Source organism: Phaenicophaeus curvirostris, chromosome 9, assembly GCF_032191515.1.
Source record: "Phaenicophaeus curvirostris isolate KB17595 chromosome 9, BPBGC_Pcur_1.0, whole genome shotgun sequence".
Taxonomy (NCBI): domain Eukaryota; kingdom Metazoa; phylum Chordata; class Aves; order Cuculiformes; family Cuculidae; genus Phaenicophaeus; species Phaenicophaeus curvirostris.
The window spans coordinates 12,069,280-12,092,585 of NC_091400.1; the positions used below are offsets into that span (position 1 = coordinate 12,069,280).

The following is a 23,306-nucleotide window of genomic DNA, read 5'->3' on the forward strand; positions in this document are numbered from 1 at the left end:
TGGAATAATTTGGGATGTTTCAACCTTTTGCAGCAATAAATGTTTGTTTCCTGTGTCTTTTAGACTTCCTTATTCAAAGAGAGAGATCCCTGTTGCCAGCGGGTCAGGGTTCATCGTCTCGGAAGATGGGCTGATAGTGACAAACGCCCACGTTGTCACCAACAAAAACCGGGTGAAGGTGGAGCTGAAGAATGGGGAAACTTATGAAGCTAAAATTAAAGATGTTGATGAAAAAGCTGACATTGCACTAATTAAAATAGATTCTCAGGTGAGTCATTGAAAGCAAGACATTTTATTCCTCTTAATTTAGTATCCTTCTGTCCAAAAGTTATAGCTCGTTTCCGTGTTTGGAGGAAAAGCTGGTATTGTAGTGGTGTGTGAGTTGCACAGTCTTCGAGCGAGGTAGATCCACACTTTTAAAAGCCAAGTTTGAGGTTGGTAGCGGTTGATTTTATCGCTGCTTAGCACAGGATAAGCAAGTACTGAGTACTTTTGTATGCACCCTCAAAATAAAACCCGATGTCATTTACTGGATGGTTTACACACACATTTGCCCTCTCGGAGAAGAAATGGGAGTTGTTCTCCTGTGGTTGGTAGAGGGACGCATTAGTCTTTCTCGTGTGTTTATGTTGAAGCCACAAATTGCTTTTAGAACCCTCAAGGGCTGTGCTACACTGATGTAGATACCAAAATGGAAAATAACTTAGGAAGCATCTTAAATGTGCAAGTCAAAGCCAACTTGAAAGGATGCTCTTGCACTGCGAGTGGTTTTCGGAACAAATGGGAGCGCAACTTCCCATCCATACTCTTTCCATCTCAAATGAGGCTGTCAACGTCTTTCTGCCCCTGCAATTGCAGAAAAGCCGTCATGCAGTTCTGCATGTATTGGCAGCATAGCGCAGGTAGAATGTTGTGTCAAAATCTAGGTGCATTTGGCTGCATGTGACTGCTTGGAGTGCTGTTTCCCTTGTTTGAACTGTTAATTAATGACCTCCAAATTTAACAGCGAGAACGTTTCATTTGAAACACATGACTCAAAAACGTGTAGAACTTGCAGTGTTGTTTGAGGTCAGGCCCATTCCCCAGTGGGTTCAGGGGGAATGTGCCAGAGTTCATGACTAAATCTGACGTCTGATGCAAAACTCTTGGATGACCCAAGAAGTGAAGTGCTCCTGCTGCTCCCTCGCCACCTTTGGCTTGTGAAACTCTTTTTAAAATTTTTTTTTTCCTTTCTCATTTAAAAGCTTCTTAATGGCAGCATAGCAAAAAACCTTTCCAGTACCAGGAATGGGGTTTGCCATGTTGTTGTTCCCTCTGTTTTCCTGAAGCAACCTATTTGCAGGTAAACTAATCCTTTATTTTCTCATTTTTATGTTGGAATAAGCAAAAGCAGTTGTGCAGTAACAAAGCAAGGGGAAAGATCCCTGCAAATCCTTGAGAATTTAGATGAAGTAAGGGATGAAGTTCTTTCTTTTGAATAAATTATTTGAAGGTCAATAAAGATGCAGACATTTTTTTTCCCTTATGTTTTTCCATGATGTGTTCAGTCAGGGACTGAGGGGGAAAAATGCTCTCTGGTCAGGGCAGAGCTGGGCTTGAAGGATGAGGTTAGGCTGTCAGCTGGGAGCCCTGAAACTGTTCAGACTCTGCAGCTGCTTGCATGCTGTTTTTCTTCAAGGTGTAAACAGTAGCCAAGGACATCACCAGAACTGAGTGCAATAGGAAATGAAAGAGGGTGGTAAAATCTGTGCACCTTGAAGGATGAAGCACTTTCCGGATTTAAATTCTTCTCCAGGCAAAAACATATTGCAGTCAATAAGGAAAAGAAATCTCTGAATTCTTCCGATATTAAAATATGCTTATTTTTAAAGTCTATAAAAGAAACTGAATTTCTGGTGCCCGTAGTGAGACACAGCAATTTGCTCAGGTGTTGAAAGTAGGGAGAGAGATTGGAATAGTAGAATCGTAATGTGGTTTGGGTGGGAAGGGACCTCAAAGCCCCTGCAGTCCCACCCCCAGCCATGGGCAGGGACACCTCCCACTGGATCAGGGGCTCCAAGCCCCATCCAACCTGGCCTTGAACACCTCCAGGGATGGGGCAGCCACCACTGCTCTGGGCAACCTGGGCCATGGCCTCTCCACCCTGACAAAGTGAGCTGAGCGTGGTAAACGTGAGTACAGTGTAACTGTCCTTCCTCATGCAGAGGGGCTGGAGAAGGCAGCAGAACTAGAGCGAAACAGTGGAGTTTCAGACAGTTTTGATAGGAACATGCAAAACTTCTAAAACCTCCCCAGAACCGTTGGGGCTTCGGCAGCCTGGGCAGATAAGCAAATCCATCCCATGTGCACATGGGATGCTGTGGCGAGCCTGAAACCCATCACATATATGGCACAACACCCAAAGACAGCAGGTGCTTTGGAGCTGGCAGAGCTGGGTTATTAAAGTCCTCTCAAGACAAATAACTGTGAATGTGCGATACAGCTACTGACACTGCAAAACGCCAGGAGGGGGAAGGAGCATTGTAGGGTTGTTTAATGGGCAATGATGAGGTTAACTGCAAGAGACCCCTGTGCCTGAAACCCAAAGCACTGGAAGGCAGAGGTGCTTTCGCCCCTGGGAATCTGACTCTGCCCCCAAAGAATGATCTCAGTGGCAGGTGCCTATGGTTTGGCAGTGAGTGTAGAAGGGGCAAGAGTGGCGAATGGCTTTACGTTGAGGTGTATTTTCTTCCTACACCCTTACAAACCAGCCACTGACTCTGGAATAGCACCTATGTCATGGAAAACGTGCCAGGGGCTGCAGGTCTTGGTTCCTCGATGTGGCCAGTTACTGGCATCTGCATCCCAGCAGGACTTGGCGTCTGAGCAATATAGCAGTTATGGGGTTGTGACCAATCTCTAATTTGCGGTGATAGTTCAGCCCATTCGTTTAAGGTTTTTCCTGCATTCTACTAATGCCCACTTAAGGTTTACAAGTTTAAATCAACAAGGCTGCTGCCCTCCTTTCTCTGGTGGTTTCAGGAGGCAATGCAGCCTCTGTGTCCTTGTGGTCAGAGGGGATTTGCTTTTTTTTTTCCCCTGTGTGTACAAACTGGAGGAAGCACTAAAGCAAACTTTCCTGTTTATGTATCAATATTTTAATAGGCTGCATTTTGGCAAACCAAGCTATTTGCATACCAGATGTACGTGGCTTTCCTAAAATGCTATTTCATACTTTGATATCTGTCTTCCTCTTGAGTGCCCCAGGAAGCCCGCAGATTGGTTCCAGAAGTCCTCGGGACCCATAGTGATGAAACAAGCTTGTAAAAAGCTTGCTTGGTGGCTCATGTTTGCCCATCAGTTGAGGCAGCGGCCAGTTTCCTGCCACCTTCAGCTCCTCGCAGCCCTCCCTGCGGGGACGGTGCGTGATCTGGCTCCCACACAGTGACTGCTCCTGCATCTCCAGCACAGCCCTGCCAGCTCCAGGTTATTTTATTTTAAGGGGGAACAGCAACATCTTGCCAGGTAACTGAAATCCTGGTGACACAGCAAACCAACATGTAGTCGCTTCTACTTTTTTATTTCTGCAAGCTTCCCAGGCTCTGTATTTGGATAAGGAGCCCCAGTTTTGTTTTTCTAGCTATAGATGAAATACTTTTGGAGGCTCGTAATGCATTCAGCTTGGGCTTTTCATTTTCTTTGGCATTTTGTCAAGCAGTTTCTGGATTGTAGATGACACTCGACATTTTTATATGCTCATGGCCTGTGTTTTTATTTTGCCATAACATATTCTAGGAGTTAAAATAGTTTCATTAATGAGAACAGCAATGCAGTTCCCAGGGAAGTTACATGTTTTGCCAGTTACAGCAGAATTAGCATTCCGTATGAGCATCTGCTTCTTTTCCCCCTAAAAAATAAAAAGCAAGAAGGAAGTCTGTTGTGTTTTAAAACCAATCGAATGTTTGTCTCTATCAGTTTATTGAACTACCTCCTGCAAATTCCTGATCTTCTTGAATGAAGGGGATTGCAGAGCAGAGAAAGGGTTGGCTTATTTCATGAGTGTGAAGGAATTTCAGCCCAAGCCTCTGCTGTCTGTGGCCATCGGTCTCTTGGCTTCTGTTTGCCCAGGGCACCAGCTGTGCCTGGTGAGGGGTTGCGTGCTGCCACCTCTTTTAGTCTCAGAGCTGATTAGACAAGGCTCTGCTTACTGTACCTGACTCAAGTTACCTTGCTAAGGACATTAGGAGAAGTTCTGGCTCATGGCTGCTGCTGATGTTCCCCTATTCTTGTTCCTGGTGCTGAGCTGCTGCCTCCTGTCCCCAGGACAGCCTCACCGGATTGCTGGGTGATGCCGTTGGTTGTGATGGTGTGCAGCTCTCCATCTCGTGGGAGTCATGTTTATCCAGGGTTTGAGTCAAATCCACGCATAAAAATGTCTGAAGCCCTCGGGGATGAGAAAGGCTTAAAATATTAACGCTAATTAACGGCTCCTTCTCCATCTGCCTGTAAACAGTGAGTCATGTGCTACTTATGGTTTTGCATGTTTAGTCCTATTTCTGTGTACTTGCAGAATGCCTGCTTGCAGATTTGTTTTATTGAGTAAACACAGATCCTAGCAGAGCCTCGAGGCTCCTTCGAATGAGAAATGGAAGGAGGAGGGGGAGGAAAGGCTGTTGTGCATTGCCCAGGGTCATGCAGTGAGTCACTGGGAAAGCTGGGTGTTTCTGCTCCCTGTTCATTGTGCTGCCAGGCACGCTCCTTTGCCTCTGGTTTTAATTAACTGTGGTGGCAAATCTATAGGTAACTGAGGAGAAAGAATCACTTCTTGTAGCAGTAGTTACATCATCCTGATGACCATCAAGCGTTACGTAAAAATTGAAGAGTGTCCCCTTATTAAGTGTAGCAATTGAGAGTCCTAGACCTGAGCACTTAAACCTGGTTTGCAGGGACTGCATTAACGTCCTAGGTGCGAGCTTGTGAGGTGTGAGGGCAAAGGCAGGGGATTCTGATAGGATTCTGGTCACAACCACTGCTGGAAGTGCCTGCCCTGTGCTCCTCTTGTGGACAGCACAAGAACATCGAATCACAGAATGGTTTGGGTTGGAAGGGACCTTAAAGCCCATCCAGTTCCACCCCCTGCCATGGGCAGGGACACCTCCCCCTGGATCAAGAGGCTCAAAGCCCCGTCCAACCTGGCCTTGAACACCTCCACACGGTCACTGGGTGCCTCAGTATTTGATCAGGTTTATACTGGCTTCATTGCAAAACCACCTCTGCAATTTAAATACATACTTGGGTTGTTTTGATAGAAGAAGGTTTAGTTCTGAATGTGGCCATTTTTCAAGCTTTTTAGAGAGAGGACCTGAAATTTAAAACAACTGTAGTGCATGTGCTCATCACAACCAATTCTTCATGGTATTTATTTGCAGAGGCACCAGTGACTGTTTGCATGCAGAGCTGTCAGTGCGCACTGCACAACACTGCTAAATTGTAAGGAGCAGCATTTCAAGTAGTATGCAAACCCCGCTGTCTTTCATTTACCGTGTACTCTTCCAGACCTGGGAGCTCTTATCCAGTGTGCTCAGCATCCTCCTTGTTCTTTCAGTGTGATAGGTACCAGTGTGGTCAGTCCTTCCCTGTATGGGAACTATGGGACTATGCATGGGACTATGTAATGGGTAACAATTAATCCTATTGCTTTACAGAATATGACAAGTCAAATGCATTGGTTATGTCTGTAGTTATCTCAGGATAGTGTATTTTTGCACAAGGCTGCATCTCTTCGAGAAACATGATGCTTAAAGAACACAGTTTCCAAAGCTCTGTTTCATAATATGTGCAGAGCAAGGCGATTTTTACGATTGTAAAATTTTGTGTTCCTAGCACATGGAAGGTTAGCCAAACTCTTTCCGGAAGGCATGTTGGATCACACAGCCACCCCAGACAGCGCTGGACTTTGAACTGAAGCCTAGCTGGTATAGGCACAGGCTTGAAAACTCAGCACAATCAAAAGTAATTGTGTTAGTCAGAGATTGTTCATGTTTTTTCTGTCTGCTGCCAAATGCAATTTTTGGCTTTGTGACTGTTTTTATAGCTCAGGAACGCTGTCTACATGTTTAATTTTGTACATGACCAGGCCTTTCTTTTTTTTTTTTTTCATATTAATGAAAAAAATATTTCTCATTTCTTTCGCTTGGCTGTGTTTCATTTGCTGATAAATGTCCTCTTTCTCTAGAAAGTACCTGTTTTCAGTGCACTAGGACACAGGCAAAAGCCACTTCTTGTGTTGTTTTGTTTCAAAATAAGGAAGAGCAGTGCCAAAAAGAGATGCTCCTCTTGACCAGTGACATCTTGAAAATGCATGCTCTGTAAGCGTAAGGCATCTGGTGAGAGGAGGAAGGGCCAGGGCGCTCCCTCTGTCCAAACAATAGCCAGCTGGGGCTGTTTGTGCTGTGCAGCCTGCGTGCTTCCCAGCACAGCTCACTGGAGCCGGGGCTGCGGGATGGGATCCTGAGCTGCTCAGCACTGGCGCCTTGGGATGTTGCTGCTGAGCGTCACCGCTGCCTCCTTCTTGGAGCTAAACCACAGCCGTGGTTGTGTTTGTGGCTGTGGCACCGGAGGGACCACAGATAATTATTATTTAGTAGCAGGGCATTGCTGGCTCTGAAAACTTTCCTTTCCAAGATAATTAGAAAGGGAAAGGTTTGATCCTTGCTGTTCCATTGCTTTTCCAACTGATTCTGTTTAACAAGCTGTTGGTTAATTGTTTTCATACTGTCTGGAGACTAAAGGAGAAGTTTCTGTAGAGAATCTTCTCCTGTCTGGGATTTGGCAGTGAGTTTTATTGAAACAATCTGTTCATCTGAGTGAAATTTCACTGGTGGAATCGTTACAAAGGATACGCAGGACCAGGCTTGTTAAATATTCAAACCATAACTTCTATATTTGTAGCAGCACATAGTGGTGACTGATGTGCTTCGTCTCTTATTTGCTGCTGTACAGGCACTGTGCATCTCCTGGGACATTTGAAATAAAACTGTGGGTGAGAAAGTGATGGGCATTTGGGTTAGTTTATATTAGGAATTTTGTCTCTAAGGGTGGATTATCAGTACAGGCTTTCCCGCTGTTGGTGATAAGACCTCTACAGAGCTATCCCTTGATTTCCAATTTAAACACAAAACATTTTTCCTTTTGCCTAAATTTAGTAAGGATTCAGCTTCCGTTAACTTCTGGAACCAAATGATCACTGAGTTTGGAGTCTGTACAAATGATCAGGGCATACTAAATATTGTTGGTTTTGCTATGTGAGCCCATGATGCGTAACTGATCCCATCGAGAACAGTCACATATATCTGTGTGCTTTGGAACTCCTACAGAATGGAAAAGGCACCTTTGCAAGTTTTCCTGAAGGGATGCATTACAAGAAAGGGCATCAAGCCAGTTTTTACCTCAGTTTTAGGTACACAGTTTAAGAAGACCTTGAAGGTACCTCGTTTGTTAATTAAGTGACTGTTTCCTGCTCCTTGGAAGATGGTTTACATTAATCTCCGCTTCTAGAATTATTGGCCTGTGTTTAAAGTTTGATGCCTTTTTCCTCATGGAGCCAGGTTTGTTGAGCAAAAGAAAGACTTGTAAAGTGGGTCGAGTTTGGAGGAAAGCTGTTTCAAAGTTAGATTTGCCGAACAAAAATGCTTCCCTTAAGACTTCTGGTTTGATGTAGGGTTCAATAACTTTCTAATCCTCCAAATCCTTAAGCCAAAATTGGTTCAAGTCCAGGTGCATTGATGCTCACAGAAATAGTTCAGTGCTGTGGTTAAATATGTGTGAGTCAGGGTCATTTGGACAAGAGATTAAACATAAAAGGAGGAAAAAACATTTAACATCACTGGAAAGGTAGAGGCTGATTTTTAAAAATGTGAAGCAAGGGAGCGCAGTGTGTATTTTCCAGGCAGGGGAGAAATAAAGGCAAAGTATTTATTGGAAATCTGCTCTGTTTCAGAACACCTTCTTTAGTGACTTGGGGAGTAGGAGGCCATAAGAATGTCCCAGCTCTGTTCTGATTGCTGGGGGATGGTTATTGGTCCAGTTTGAATCATCCATTACCCAGACAGTTTGGTTCCTGTGCAAATACAACATGTCCTGGAGAAATTATGTCAGTTCCCTTGATCCAACATTCCCTCCTGTTTTGCTTTTAATCGCTGTAAATTGCAGTGATCTGGATTTGTGTCTTGGTGGGCATGTCTTCAATAGCATGATAGGTAATGTTTTTAGAGATAAGATCTTGGAAGGAAAATACAGTGATATATCCCTGACTGTCATAACAGAAGCATCCCATAAAGTCTTAAATCCTAAATCTCCAGAAGACATCAGTGAATGTATGTAGGAGGCAAGATAATTATTGAGAAGAGGTTATCCGTTGAAAAAACAATAAGATGAAACATTAGCTGGTGTCTTCTGAGCATATAAAATGTTTTTAACTCCACCTATGTACGTGTGCTACACTTTGACTGTTGCTTTCATGATCTTCAGGGTTCACTCTTAAACAATATAGGTATTTTTTCCTCCAGCAGCTGTTGGCTAATTATTTCAAGAAGCTGTTGGAAACAGCTTATTCCTGGTATCATCAGATGTTTCCTTTGTACTTTGCATAAATATTCCTGTGGTCTTTTAATTGTTTTGTATTTAATGGATACCTGTTGTGGAAAAAGCAATCCTACAAGTACAAAGAGCCCACCCTTCAGAGCAGAAGCTCATTTGAGATGTTTCCGTACTGAGCCACACGGAAAATTCAAAGAAAACAGAGCAGGCAAAATCCCCAAGGGATAAAACTCTCTTTTTCCCCTCTGCTCCATTAATGTATTCATGTTTCTCTAGAATTTGTTCTACCCGTGTATTAGTGTCTCAACAACATCTGAATTGTGCTTCATTCTTCTTCTCTTTTCCTTTGCAGGGTAAATTGCCAGTTCTTCTGCTGGGTCAGTCTGCAGACTTAAGGCCAGGAGAATTCGTGGTGGCGATTGGGAGTCCGTTTTCCCTGCAAAACACAGTGACGACAGGGATCGTTAGTACCACTCAGCGTGGGGGCAAGGAGCTGGGGCTCCGCAACTCTGATATGGACTACATCCAAACAGATGCCATCATCAATGTAGGTCCCAGAGCCCCTTCTTCGATTTCTTGAATAGTTGCTTTGAAAATGTCCTAGTGTTGCAGCGAGCGTAGCTGGCTCTTCTTTTATCCTTGTAAATACGGACATCTGTGGCGCAGCAGCACTCGGCTGTTATTTAACACCCCCACAAGGAGCCGCACCAAGTACAATATCTGCCTTCACTTCAAAGTCCTTACACATTACGAGGGAGGAGGCAATATTCTCTGGCGAATAAGCATCTTTTCAAAAACCAGCATATTTTCCAGAAAGCAGCCAAGCTTAGTTTAATGATTCGAGTTTGTTTCTGCAGTAAGGCTAAACAATAGGTTTTGTATTTCTATGCCCCTGTAAGAAATCCTCACTAACAGCTCCCTGAGCTGTCCTAAAACCTTCTGTTAAAGCAAAAGAAAAACTTTGGCTTCCTTAACATGCTCTGGCAAAAGAAGAAGGACTAAGCGTTTGCAAAGCTAAGCCTAAAGGGGGGATGTTAAGTGAGTTAATGTTTTGAATGCTCAAACTGTCCTATTGCGCTTATTTAACAGACAATGAAAAAATCATTACAGAAATCTCTCAAAGTGTCTTTGATGTTTTACTTGCCATGAATGAAGAGGTAGATATTAAAGCACGTTTTTGCCATGTGTTTCTTTTCAGTATGGAAACTCTGGAGGACCCCTAGTAAATCTGGTAAGAGTTTCTTTAAGTTTGCTTAGCATCAAGCGTATTACTTTTTCCTTTAAAAACACAACACAAACCCCCACCCAAATCAACCAACAAAGTCCCATGCTAGAGCTGTGATTCAGAGCTCTTGCTATCTGGCTGACTACACAAAATTCCTATGGTTAGTACTAATCATTTGCCTGCGTTTGTGCTGGAGAATCACAATATGCACTTGGATTTCAGTATTTAAAGTGTTTACAGTTTGCCTAGTTTGGGGCAAGTGCAATACTCAAAATCTTTTTTGCCCATGCCTTTTAAGAAGTAAAAAGCCCATTTTGAAGCTGTGGCATTGCACTCACTGCATATTGTGCAGACAGTGAGAGTTTTTTGCATACTGAAACTCAGTTTAATGCTTCACAATCACATGCGTCTCTTTATTTTGAATCACACTGAGGGGGTAGAAAAACCCGCAGTTGGTAAGATACTAGGGCTTATTTGCTGATGTTGCACCGTGCGGTCAGAGCTGACCTTGCAGCTGTGGATAAGAGGGAGGGACGAAGCAGTTGTGAAACCCAGCTGCAGGGTGAGAGCTCAGGCGGGGGCATGTGGGGTCGGACAGGAGAGTCAGTGCTCCTCAGCGAGGTACGGTGCAGGCTGGGGGAAAGAGCTGGGCAGAGCTCCTGCCTTGGGAGTTGGTAATTATCTTTCACAGAACAATTTCAGCAATTACTAGTGGAAAGCTGGTAGCTGGGTGGTTTTATCTGGGATAGATAAGGGAGCTACTGAGACTGCACAGGTGTTTTTATCTTAAACTCTCTTGGAGTCGCATTACTGGGACAAACTTTAGATTTTGCAGAAATCCATTTTCCTTTCTATTATTCTGCACTGTTTGCTCAGAACCAGTTGATGCCATGCTTTGTGAGGTGCCTGCTGAGATAAACAGACTGAAATCAGCTGTAGAATATGCTGCTTGTCTGCTGGAAGCAGGCGAGCTGCCCAATTCCAATCTCAATTCTGGCAGTGGCAATATGAATATCCACATCAGCTCTCCAAAAACTAGGTTTTTTTTATCAATAGATTCAGAGGAATTGCAGTTAAAGAAACCATTTAGAAAATTGAAAATCAGCTGTGAAATACACTGTATGGATTCATCTTTGTGGTTGCTTGGAAGGAACCATCTACTTCTCTCCAAGGTGTTTCACATTTGCTAATAACAATTTCTTATTTCTGCAGGACGGTGAAGTCATAGGAATCAACACATTAAAAGTTACAGCAGGCATCTCATTTGCTATCCCGTCGGATAAAATCAAGAAGTTCCTAACTGAATCCCGTGACAGACAAGCTAAAGGTACTGTACCTCCCTGCTTTGAAAGAGAAATACGTGAAAAGAGTAATAAACCAGAAAGTCAACAGTTTTGGAGGTGGTTTTGGTACAAACAAGTAATCAAGACCCGTTTTTCTTTTGTAGGAAAAGCTATAACCAAAAAGAAATACATTGGCATTCGAATGATGTCTCTAACTCCTAGGTAAGTAAAACCTGTGGTTCTTCACCTTCCCCAAGCGTGTTCACTGTGTATGGTTGCATGAAGCTTCTGATCTGCAGAAACAGCCAGGAGGATGTGTAAGCAGCACCTGCCTCTGTAGGTGCTGGTGACAGCTTCCAGCCCATTTTTGCTGCCTTTTTCTCCAGTTCTGCTCCATGCATGGTTGAAGTCTCGTGTAGACACCTGTGTGAGCTGTTTTTTAAAAACTCCCTGGCTTTTTCTTTTCCTTAAAGCTTCTGAAGGGAAGAGCTAGAGATCATTAATTTGTCCCAGGGCTCTCTTAGTGTTGTCACCATCTGTCCCGTGCTATCCTGTGGGTCAAGGAGGAAACAGGACAGTGAATTGTCAGGAATTCCAGCAGCTCCATGCGTATCTCAATTTCTATAAAATTCTTTTCATTAAATCATTCACTTAATGTAAAATGTATCTTTTCTGTGGGCCTGGGTATTCATACTCACACCAGAACAGACCTGTGAGCAGGGGATTCTACATCCCAGAGGAATAACTAGCATTTTCCCATGTGCAGGACCAGAGGTAGAATGAAGCATTGAAAACTGAAGGGGTTTTTGAGGTGTTCGGGATCTGCTAGTTCTAAGGGAATAACAAAGATTTGAAATGTTTTAACTCTAAGCATCTGCATGTATTGAAATGATTGCCTTTACCAGAAACTGGCACTAACAAGCTGCGTGCATGCAAGGAGTGCTATAATTCTTTGAAAGGCTTTTATGGGTTAAAATTATGATCTTTCGTTTGAGTTGGAAGGGACCTTATTCAAAATTAATTGTGTTTTGTCACAGCAACATGTGTCAGATACTTCAGCTGGAGAATGTTGAGTTAACTTAGCAAAACATATGCATGATTTCCACCCCCCTCCATCTTGTCCAAATGTTTTTTTGTTGCTGTTTTTTTCGTTTTTCAGCAAAGCTAGAGAGCTGAAGGATCACCATAAAGACTTCCCTGATGTTGTCTCTGGGGCCTATGTTATTGAAGTCATTCCAGAAACACCAGCTGAAGCGTAAGTTGAACTACTTTGCTCTCAAAACCGCTGCCATTGACTGAAGAGGGGAGTGATGGAGAATGTTCCCTACTTCGCTGGCTGGCTTGGTTAAGCTAAATTAACAAAATTACTACCATCTGATAGCTATTAAGTTGTCTGCTGGCAATCAGATTGTGGTTTCAGTTGGGTCCCTGGTGGGCAATATTGCGAACGTATCAGGGCATTGCAGCGAAGCCCCGTCAGCGTTCCCAGCTCAAAGGGCAAGGATTCAGTGGGCGGGAAAACTCTGTTTTCCTTTTTCCTAGCGACTGCTTCCAAGACTTCTCTTGTACCAATGCCAGTGCTTAATAAAGCCATTTGCTTGTGTGTGCTCCCCACAGCCCTGCTGGTCCCTCCTGTAAGAGAGCCGGGGGGGAAAACTTTGCTTCCACCTCATGAAGATGTGTCCATGTCAGCCCAAGCACTGGGCAAACCCACCAGCTCTCCTGGCGTGTCTCTTTCTGGGGTGATGTCCTCTCTCAGCATGAGATACCCTTCTATGCAAGAGCTTTGTTGGGGTCATGTTACTGGGAGGAGCTTTTGGGTTTGACCAACTGATCTTTTCCTTCATATCTGCCCAGAATCTCACATACTGGTTGGTCTCACTGCATGAGATGCCTGGCTGAAGTGCATCATCTGGTCCGTGGTCACCGGCACTGGTCAGGAGACGTTTTACCTTCAGAGTTTGGTTAATACAAAATCACTTGGTAATCCAGGGTAGGAAAGAGGAAGCTTTATTCATTTTCTGGAAGTAGAGATCATTTTAGAGAAGAGTGAATCTTTGTGCCGCAGAAGAGACGTGTGGAGCATCAAGGGCATGTAGGCAGAGAGCTGTGTGGAGCAGATGAGTTATCTCTTAGGGAGACTGCAAGGATGATTGGATGATGTCTTTTCGTTGCAGTTAGGATGCCACTCTAAGCCAAGAGTGTCAGCTGTCTGCCTTGCTTTCTAAATTATTGCTGCTTTGTGCAGATAATTCGTGTGGACTTCTTGTGAGAAATATTCATGCGGAATATTTTTCTAGCTCTAATGTGAAATGAAACTGCAGTGAGTGTAGGAATAATGTGGCCATTCCCCTGTGGGGCTGAACTGACTGCCTTGACGTGCAGGTCCCATCTGAAGGTGCAGAAAAATCATCATAGGATTACGGGTAATAGGAGAGAGCGGGAGAAGGATATTGGAGAGAGAGAAGAAATGTGAGGCAATACAGCCTCATAACTTGAAGGCAAACTGAAATCGGGACACTGCATCCAAAGGCTGGCCTGGCAATTAAAATGCAGCCCACATTTGCCTTGTCCTCCCACTGCTCCTGGTGCCCTTGCTTGTGGGTTTCTCCATTCTCTGGTTTCCTCTCCAATGTGCTTGGGTGATTGGAGCAGTTCAGTAGTGACCTGTCCTGGGTGTGAGTTGAGAGGAGAGGCTGCGTGAAGGACCAAGATAACCAAAATGATTTCTCCCAAGGAGAAGTTTCATGTCATGTCTTCAATGAGCAACTGGATGTGCTGCAAGCTTTGGCCAAGGCATCCTGCTTGCAGGAGGCACTCGTGTAAGGCATTTTCCACGGGCGGAAGCGGACAATGACTGCTCTGTGGTTTTTCTAGGAAGGTTTATGCTGAAGGGCTGAATCATGTCTGATCTGGTTACTTGGTGAATATTTCCATAACTTGGAGCCAGATCATTGTGCAAGACCAGGCAAGTCAGCGTGGTCGATGGTAGCCCTTACCACCCTGTTTCTTGATCCTGACAGGGGAGCCTTGCAGTGTCAGCTCTGATTCTGCCCTGTCTTGCTTTGAGTGGGGAAGTGGTTGTTTTTGGTTTGGAGATGGTGCTGAGGTCAGGAGAAGGGGTTCTGGGGGCTGCAGTCAGGGGGAAGACACGCGTGCATTTTTGGTGACCGGTGCGTGTGTCATTCTGCTGGGGTTTAATACACAAAGGTGAGGTGAAGCCGCTGCTGATAAGCTGTGTGTGGAGAGCAGCATGGATCCAGGACCAGAATTCCTCATGTGTTAACACACAGTGCCGCTGAAATTGCTTTGCTACGTATAGATGAATAAAAGATTAGAAACTTTCTTCTCTAAAACGAGTGCCTCACTGCAATTACTTTAAAAGGAAAATATTTCTCTTTTCTGCTGCATCAGCATCTGGGATCCGTGCTGCAAAAGCGTTCCATTCTTTACAATATTCAGTCCCTTTGAAGACAGTGAAGTGTGGGGTCCCTCAAACTCGTACCTTCATCTATTTCTGAGGTTTCTGTGTTGTGTTTTAGTCTTCACTGCTACATAAATTCTTACTGCTTTTTGCATGCATGTGGGGTCTCTGTGCCCACTTGGGTGGGAAAGGAGAAAAATCCAGCAGTCTTTTTATTTAAACAAGACAATAAAGCGGCAAACCTACTAACACATTGCTGCTTTGTGTTTGCAGCGGTGGCCTGAAGGACAACGATGTGATTATCAGCATCAATGGACAGTCGATCAGTTCAGCCAGTGATGTCAGTGACATCATTAAAAGGGACAGTACGTTGAACATGGTCGTACGCAGGGGCAATGAAGATGTTATGTTAACAGTAATTCCTGAAGAAATCGATCCCTGACCAGAAACATGAGCTGGATTTCATGTTTTCTTTTAACAGCATTGGACTGCTTCTGTTCTCTCTGTGCTGGTACAGGAACCGTTAGACTTCTGACCGACGTTCTGCTTGTTCAGTGGATTAGCATTGGCCGACGGAGTAACTTCTAATAGGTTTAAGGTGCAAAACCCGTGTAATTTCACATACTCCAGACGATAATGTTTTCCTTCTGTATTATCTATGCAATGTATTCTTTACTGGCTGTTACATTCCCCGCTTAACAACTTGACGTTTGCTTCCCTGTGTTGAATAGATTTTACCATTATTTCCGCTCAGATCTAAACAAAACCCACACACACAATGTGTGTTGTGGTATTCAGGTATGTATAGGTTAGCTGTGTTTTAACTGGAAATGCCGCTGTAAAGGAGTAGTTGGTTTAAATGAAAACACAATTGGGGAAAACAAGTTTGGTTTATAAACACAAAGAAATCCCAACTGAAATAATCCTCTGAGGATCCCGTGCAGGGTTTTAATACTATGATATTTTCCTAATGTTATTAAAAGAATTCAACAGTATTGGCTCGTGTGAGTGAGTCATTTTGCTTCCCCTTATGAAGTGTTTTCTTTTGAGCAGCACATCTGCCTGTGAGGACATCTGGATGGTGTCCTTTTTATCCTCATAACCCAAACCACTTGTTAGTGTGTGTTTGTATTTGTGCTCTCGTGCATCTGCTTTTCTTAGCACAGCTGGCTTGAATTTGCTTTACTGGGTATTGCAGGTTGCCTGTCCTCCAGATGTGAATACATTTGTGTTGTTTTAATTGCAGCTTCACCGGTGCCTGAAATCTCTTTCCCCACTACAGAAATGGTCATGTTGTGGATCACAGGTTCTATACCGTTCTGGTTCAGCTGCTGGGATATTCGCAACCATGGTAGATCTGGCTTGGAGCTCTCTCCAACAGGCTGGTTTATTCAAAATGCGAGTGCTGGGGTGTGTGTGATAGGACCTGGGTTTGACTAGGATATTGGGCATTCCATTAACATAGAGATTAAACTTTATACGTGTATTTGTGGATGCCCTTGAAGCTTGGGTAGTGAATGAGATGGTCTTTCTGTGAAGGAGAACAATTAACTGAATCCAATTACAATGTAATCACTCACGGGTTAATGATAGGCTAAGCAGCTCTTCCTTTCCTCTGCTGAAATCTGTCTCTGAGAATAAGTCCAAGGGCTGCAGACATTGGTGACTGGCATTCCTGAACATGCTCTTCTGTTGGAAACTGTCTTAGTAGATGGGTAGCTGGCAGTTTGTGATTTTGAAAGAAAGGGCTGTGTTCCATGCAGTTGCAGCAAGAACTCCTCTAGATCCAGGTATCTGACAGTGCCCCTTCTCCCACTAGCTGTATTTCAGTTCTCTTTCAGCCAGCTTCTCCCAGTTTGGGGAGCTCCTGTATCTGTGAGCACTGGCACTCGCCCGGACCACTATAAATTTACAGTCAGACAGGGTGTTGGCACTGGACACGACTGGACACCTCAGTACTGATTGACTCCTCCATCACTGTGGTAAATCACACAAGTCTGAAAATCTGCCAAGGTATTGTGGTGCCAAGTGCTGGAGGTCTGCAATGCCTTCTGGAATGGAAGATGCAAAGGAGAACAATCCTGCAGAGTTGCTTTGTTGTATATTTGCACTGCAAGTTCATCTTACTGACGATGATGAATGTTTTATCTCCTGTGAGAGTGGAGTTTTATTCTGCAGACCATCCATGCCCTATGCAGTGCACAGTGTGATGACATCCAGCTCTTGGCAAAAATGAGTTAAAAGATCTCCTGCCTTCTCTGCTACTGCACTAGCCCAGCTCACAAAAATTAAGCTAAGCCCCAAAGCCAGGAGATTGTGTTTAAAACAGAAGTGATTTTTCGTCTACCTTTTTATTTCAGAGCAAGTGGTAGCGTGGTTTTCAGAGCTGGTTGATGCTCTTTGTTCCTGCTGTTTGTTGATGTGGTCTCTTAAAATGCAAACCCATTTGGTTTTTGGCTCGGTTTCTATCCGGCTGCTTCAGTACTGCTGAGGTCCCTGCAGTGACAGCCACCACAGCACAACCTTCTGACTCTGCTAGATGTAGATATGCCTGTGAGGCACAGATGCTGCAAGACAACCGCTCGGGTGTGCCTGTGCGATAGGGAAGATGCAAATGTACTTGACTTCTGTGAATGGTTTTCCTTCCACTGGCATTAAGGAGACACTTGACTGGATTTCTAGGCTGTGTAGATCAGGCCCATGGCTCCATCTAGTGGGATGTGAGATGGGCTCTAACTGCAGTCAATCATTTTCCATCACGTGTTTGAAAGTGGTTTTCTGATTGGTGTTTTCTTCATTTATAATTAATTTCTTTGCATCAGATATCCAGAACTACATGCACGTCCTGAAAAATATTTACTCTCCTAGTGTGCAACCATGTTCGCTGATTGTTTCTTCTAATCAAAGTTGCCTAAGCAGAGACACAGAGGCAAAGTTTGTCTTTATTACAATTAATTGGCACGTATTTTTCGTGGAATCGTGGAATGGTTTGGGTTGGGAGGGACCTTAAAGCCCATTCAGTTCCACCTCCTGCTATGGGCAGGGACACCTCCCACTGGATCAGGGGCTCCAAGCCCCATCCAACCTGGCCTTGAACACCTCCAGGGATGGGGCAGCCCCCACTGCTCTGGGCAACCTGGGCCAGGGCCTCTCCACTGTCACAGGGAAATATTTCTTCCCAAGATCTCATTTAAATCTCCCCTTTTCAATTTAAAGCTACTTCCCCTTGTCCAGTCACTCCACACCCTTTCAAACAGTCTCTCCAGCTTCCCTATCATCCCCTTTTGGTACTGGAAGGCAACTTTTGATGTATTGTTGGGTTATAGTTTGGAATGGATTTTATTCCTTGTTTCCACACAGTTTTTTCCAAGTGCAACTGAAAAGACTTTGTGCGGAATAGCTTTGGCACAGTTTGTATAACTATCAGTTTCCTGGACACTTCAGCAAGTGTTGGAGGTAAATCAGGGGAATTGGACATTCTGGCTTGATTTTCAGCATTTTGGAATGTCTGCAATGGAAACTGGAGTTGCGGCCTCTGTGGTGCTGTGCGGATGGCTCAGTGTGGCTGTGCTCAGAGATGATTCTGAGAAGATAATTCACTTATTCCATGACGGAAATGTCTTGAGCTGTGAAAGAAATGGTCATGACTAATGGTTGTCTGGTTTCTGGGGCTTGTATGCCAGGCAGTAAGGGCCTAGGGTTTCAGTAAGAGAGGGCTTTTTTCCCCCTACCCTTTCTCTCCCCATCACTATTTTGTGTTTATTTTAAGAAAACTGAGGATATTTTTAAAACAATGTTTTTCCAAATTAGCGTGAGAGACATCTAGTAGGGCATTGGATTGCATGCACGTCCTTACTGTATGCCTGAAAAATACTATAGAGGTGATTAAAACAGCAGCTGAAAATATCCAAGAGAATTAGTGGTGATGAAGTTGTAACTGTCACCAGTCCAAAGCAGTGGATGATGAGTGCCTCCACATGGTTATTTGTATGCAATGGTGGGTCACTGGAGGATTGCCTTTCATCCTTAGAGTGAAGATAAAGAAAAGGTCATCTGAGGCTCCAGGGATCTTCTTGATTGAATTGCATTTGTGATTATATCTGCTGTTCCTAAATTCTTATATTATTTCCCACTGTTTACTCTTCCCCTAGAAAAGTGCCCTGGCATCCTTGACTCAGTTTCCCCCTCCCCATTAGTGCTCCTGGTGGCTGCCAGCAGAAGGAACCTGAAATTTCACCCTGGGCTGACCTCCAGGATGTGCCAGGGGAGGCTTAGATTGGACAAAAGGAAAAATTTCTTCCTGTCAGATTGGTGAAGCACCGGCAGAGGCTGCCCAGGACAGTGGTGGCTTCTCAGTCCTTAAAAGTGTTCAAAAAGCCGTGCAGATGTGGCATTTCGGGACATGGTTTGGTTTGCGTAGTGGGATTGGGCTGACGGTTGGTCTGGATGAGCTTGGAGGTCTTTTCCAACCTTATTGATTCCATGATTCTTACAAGAATCTCAGGTAGTAAATCCACGAGGGGGGCGAACTGAGGCTAAAACCTGCACCCCATCATCCATGGAAGCTCCACAGGCTGCGTCTGGTGGTTGCACTGTGATGGTCGAACCCTTTCCACTAGTGTTCATGCAGTGGTGTGGGGGGAAGAGAGATGCACATGGAAGCCTGAACTGATCATCTGTTCAGAACAAAGTGCTGCAAGTTGTACTTGTAACAGCTGATATCAACTTTCTGGGGAAAAGAAAGGCAAGGAAAGAGTAGGTTTTGGCTGCACCTTGGGTACATCTGTGCGTCTTGCAAGGAAGAGCTGACAGGCTGGATGGGAAACCAGAATGTTTCAGGATGCTGTGTCGTGTTTGGAATCCTGTACAGCTTTGCTTTTACAGGAGAAAACGTCAAACCTGCGAGTCAACCAGTAAAAGGCAAATACAACAAAGAAGCAGCTCTGGCTGTCACTGGAGCAAACCCAAACTGTGATGAGACACAAATGTAACTAACTGGAGAGTAAGAGCACATTTCCTCAGAGCTGGACTGATAAGCATGGTCAGACTGTATCTTGCTTAAAAAAAAAAAAAGAGCACCAGTGAGGCAAGGGGAGACTGGGAGCCCAAGTGCAATTTGAATTGCTGGACATGGTTGTGGCAGCACCATCGCAGCATTGTTCCTCTCGCTCGTGAGATGGGGCTTGCGAAGGTAAGCAGCAAGGTTATCATCATCTGGGGCTGAGAAGTGCATGTCTTGTTTGAATTCAAGTCTGGGATCTTGAAAGGAAGGTTTCCTTTTGAAGATGAGCTGGTGAAAGAATTCTGCATTTCACCATCGTGGTCCTTGGGAGCCTTTGTGTCTCATTTGTCATTGTTAACGTCCTCTTAGATGTAAAGTATTATGAAAGAATCTTACATTTACAGCTCAGTTCTAAAAAGATTCCATATTAAATTGCACATAGTGTACTAAGATATATAAATATGCTCTCCATATTACTGCAAATACCATGTTTTCTGGTGGGACTGTTTTATCTTTTCTGTCTTTCTGCTCACAGGCACTCCTGCAGGCTGTCTGTGCTGACTGATCTGGCCTCATGTAGCTCTGACTCCTTTTCCTCAGCCGTTTCCCTCACCGATCAGGCCATCACACACTATCTCCCTTATCAGAAAGTCTTTATATGTAACAAGATTTCACCTGCAGCTGCAGCCCTACCACACAGTCGCTGGTCATCAGATTAACTGGAGACTGAACAAGGTGATATAAACAGAAATCAGGTCGTAGAAGCTTTATTGCTAGAATGGAAAGAGTGTTTTATTTTATATCTCTTGATCCAGATGTTGTGATTTCATGTCCAGAGGAGGGCAACAAGGCTGGGGAAGGATCTGGAGAACAACTCTTATTATGAGGAGTAACTAAGGGACCTGGGAATGTTTAGCCTGGAGAAGAGGAGGCAGAGGGGAGACCTTATCGCTCTCTGCAAATCCTGAAATGAGGTTGTAGCGAGGTGGGGACTGGTCTCTCCTCTGAAGAAAAAAGTGATAGGACAAGAAGAAATGGCCTCAAGTTGCACTAGGAGGAGTTAGATTGAATATCAGGGAAAATTTCTTTACTGCAAGAATGGTGAAGCCCTGGCAGAGGCTGCCCAGGGCAGTGGTGGAATCTCCATTCCTGGAAGGGTTAAAAAAATGTGGCCGTGGCACTTTGGGTCATGGTTTAGCAGGTACGGTGGGGTTGGGCTGATGGTTGGACTGGATGAGCTGAGATGTCCTTTCCAACCTTGTTGATTCTGCAATTTTATGATTCTATATCCAGATATTACTGTAGGGAATTTGCTACGTAACTTTATCATATAGCCATCAAATAATGACAACATTAACTGCTTATTTTATGTGATTGTAAATCCTGCTCTTCAGAATCAACCAGGAACAATTACATTCAAATATGATCGTTGCCCTTTGGTCAAAATTGCAGATGCCTGTTCTGTGAGGTGAACTATGCTATTATGACTAAAACTTGAAATTTGCACTCATTACAGAAATACAGTTCCAGCAACCTGCCAAACATTTGCACTTAGTGAAACCATTCACCTTTTGAACAAGCTTGCAGGGTGGTGCTGAGGGAAGCAGTGGGGTATGAGCTGAAGGACTGGATGGCTGAACAATGCAGCCAAGGGGTGCAAGCAAGTCTTCTACAAGAAATGAATATTCTCTTCATCTGCACCACCTTCCGTGTATGCATTTATTCTTTATTGTCTACTGAGAGATGACCATTTCTGGAAGCAAAAGCAGCAGAGGGGTGGTAGGAGGCCTCTGTACAAAGAGAGAAGCTGATGTTCCCATGGCCAAGCTGCATGGCTGGCCCCAGTTACTGACTGAATTAGTTAATCAGCCTTCATTGTTCCAAGCAAAATTAGCTTAGTGCTAGCAAAAGAGATGTGGACAGCTTGGAGAGGGTCCAGAGAAGGGCCACAAAGATGATGAAAGGACTGGGAATCCTGCCATATGAGGAAAGGCTGAGAGAACTGAGTCTATTCAGCCTTGAGAAAAGAAAGCTTGGGGGAGATCTTCTCACCATGTTCCAGTATTTAAAGGGTGGCTACGAAGAAGATGAAGACTCCCTTTTTACAAGGAGTCGCATGGAAAAGATGAGGGGCAGCGGGTACAAGTTACACCTGGGGAGATTCCAGTTGGACACAGAAGGAAAGTGTTGCATGGTGAGAACAATCAGCCACTGAAATCATCTCCACAGAGAGGTGGTGATTTCCCAGCACTGGACACTTCTAAGATTCAGCTGGAAAGGGTGCTTGGGCCATCTTGTCTAGACCGTACTTTTGCCAGGAGAGGTTGGCCCAGATGATCCTTGAGGTCCCTTCCAACCTGGTATTCTAGGATTTTATGACTAATCACAAAACTTGATTTCATTACGCAACAAAACCATTCTGGCTTTGCAGTTTGCTCTGGTAATGCTTGTGTAAACAAAGCTTTGGGCAGAGGTGCAAGGAGAGCCAAAAACCTGGGGACTGAGGATGGGGGTCCAGAGGAAGGTGCCATGGATGCTGTCTCATCTTGGGCTGGGTGATTGGTAGGTACTTTCTGCCCCCTGCTGTATCCCATGTCAGCGAAGCACCATTTAATGCTGCAAAAGAAATGACCTTATAGATGGAATCTAAAGGGGTAAGTGGGAACCCAATAGATAATCACAACCAATGATGACATGTGAACAACTTGCATCCTTTCTCCCACCCGAAAGACAAATATTTCATCGCATAGTTGACTTTTAAAACAAGTTTGGATTCAAATGGAAGCTAATGTTTGTACAACCCCCCCTCACCAAGTTGCAGTCCTGGTGAAAGGAACCAAGAGCCAACAAAAAATGCTGTATCCTACCTGGTGGGAAGAGAGGTCTTTTTGTGCAAAAGGCAGGTCAATACCAAAGGACTGGTTTTTGCCTCTGGCTCTTGGGATTGTTTTTTCAGCAATATTGGGGACCTTGTGGTGACCACTGCAGGTGAAGCAAGTGCAATCCAGTACAGTAAACAGAAAGAATGTTTCCATCCTGTGCCAGGTCATGTCTTAATCTCTGACCCAGTGCCTCTGGCACTTCGGCATTTCCAGCTGCAGCAGGGCCACCTCGGGGCATAGCTGAGCCACAGTGGTGGCACGTCTGAGAAAGCATGCTAAGGAAAGAGCAAAATGCCACGTAGGGAATGAGGACTTGGAGAGGGAAAAGTGTGAGGAACAGCCCTGCACCAAGACCAGAGAAGATGGAAGGGGAGGAGGTGGTCCAGGTGCCAGAGCTGAGGTTGCCCCACAGCCCATGGAGGGCCCTGGGCTGGAGCAAGTTTCCTGAAGGAGCTGTGGCCATGGAGAGCCCTCGCTGGAGCAGGCTGATCCTGAACGACTGCAGCCCATGGGAAGGACCCACAGTGGAGCAGGTGAAAAGAGTGAGGACAGACGGTGCAGCAGAAACAAAACAGCTATGGACTGACCACAGCCCCCCACCCCCTTATCCTCACTGTGCCACTGCGGGAGAGGGGAGGTGGAGGGATTGGGAATGAAGCTGAGCCTGGGAAAAGGGGGAGGTGTTATTTTCATCTGTTTGTGTTTCTCGCTGTCTTAGTCTATTTAAATTAGCAATAAATTGAGTAATTTTTCCCCAGATTGAGTCTGTTTACCCTGTGACCATAACTGGTGATTTCCCCGTCCTTACCTTGACCTTTTTCATCTTATTTTCTCTTCCTGCCCTGTGGAGGAGGAAGAGGAATAAGAGAGGGAAATTCCCTTTGCCAACGAGCAACAGCATTGCCTTCCAGCT

The 23,306-nt window shown here is 44.6% G+C and overlaps 1 protein-coding gene across 1 annotated transcript in view; it reads left to right on the top strand.

The window, feature by feature from the left end:
• The window catches only part of HTRA1 (HtrA serine peptidase 1), a 32,999-nt gene extending 17,495 nt beyond the window's left edge, over positions 1–15,504 (top strand). Inside the window, exons 3-9 of the mRNA XM_069863772.1 lie at positions 64–268; positions 8,930–9,124; positions 9,776–9,808; positions 11,015–11,129; positions 11,250–11,307; positions 12,245–12,340; positions 14,783–15,504. Of these exons, the coding sequence (XP_069719873.1) occupies positions 64–268; positions 8,930–9,124; positions 9,776–9,808; positions 11,015–11,129; positions 11,250–11,307; positions 12,245–12,340; positions 14,783–14,951 (871 nt within the window). The 3' untranslated portion in view covers positions 14,952–15,504. The remainder of the gene's footprint in view (positions 1–63; positions 269–8,929; positions 9,125–9,775; positions 9,809–11,014; positions 11,130–11,249; positions 11,308–12,244; positions 12,341–14,782) is intronic.
• The last annotated feature ends 7,802 nt before the right edge of the window (positions 15,505–23,306 follow it).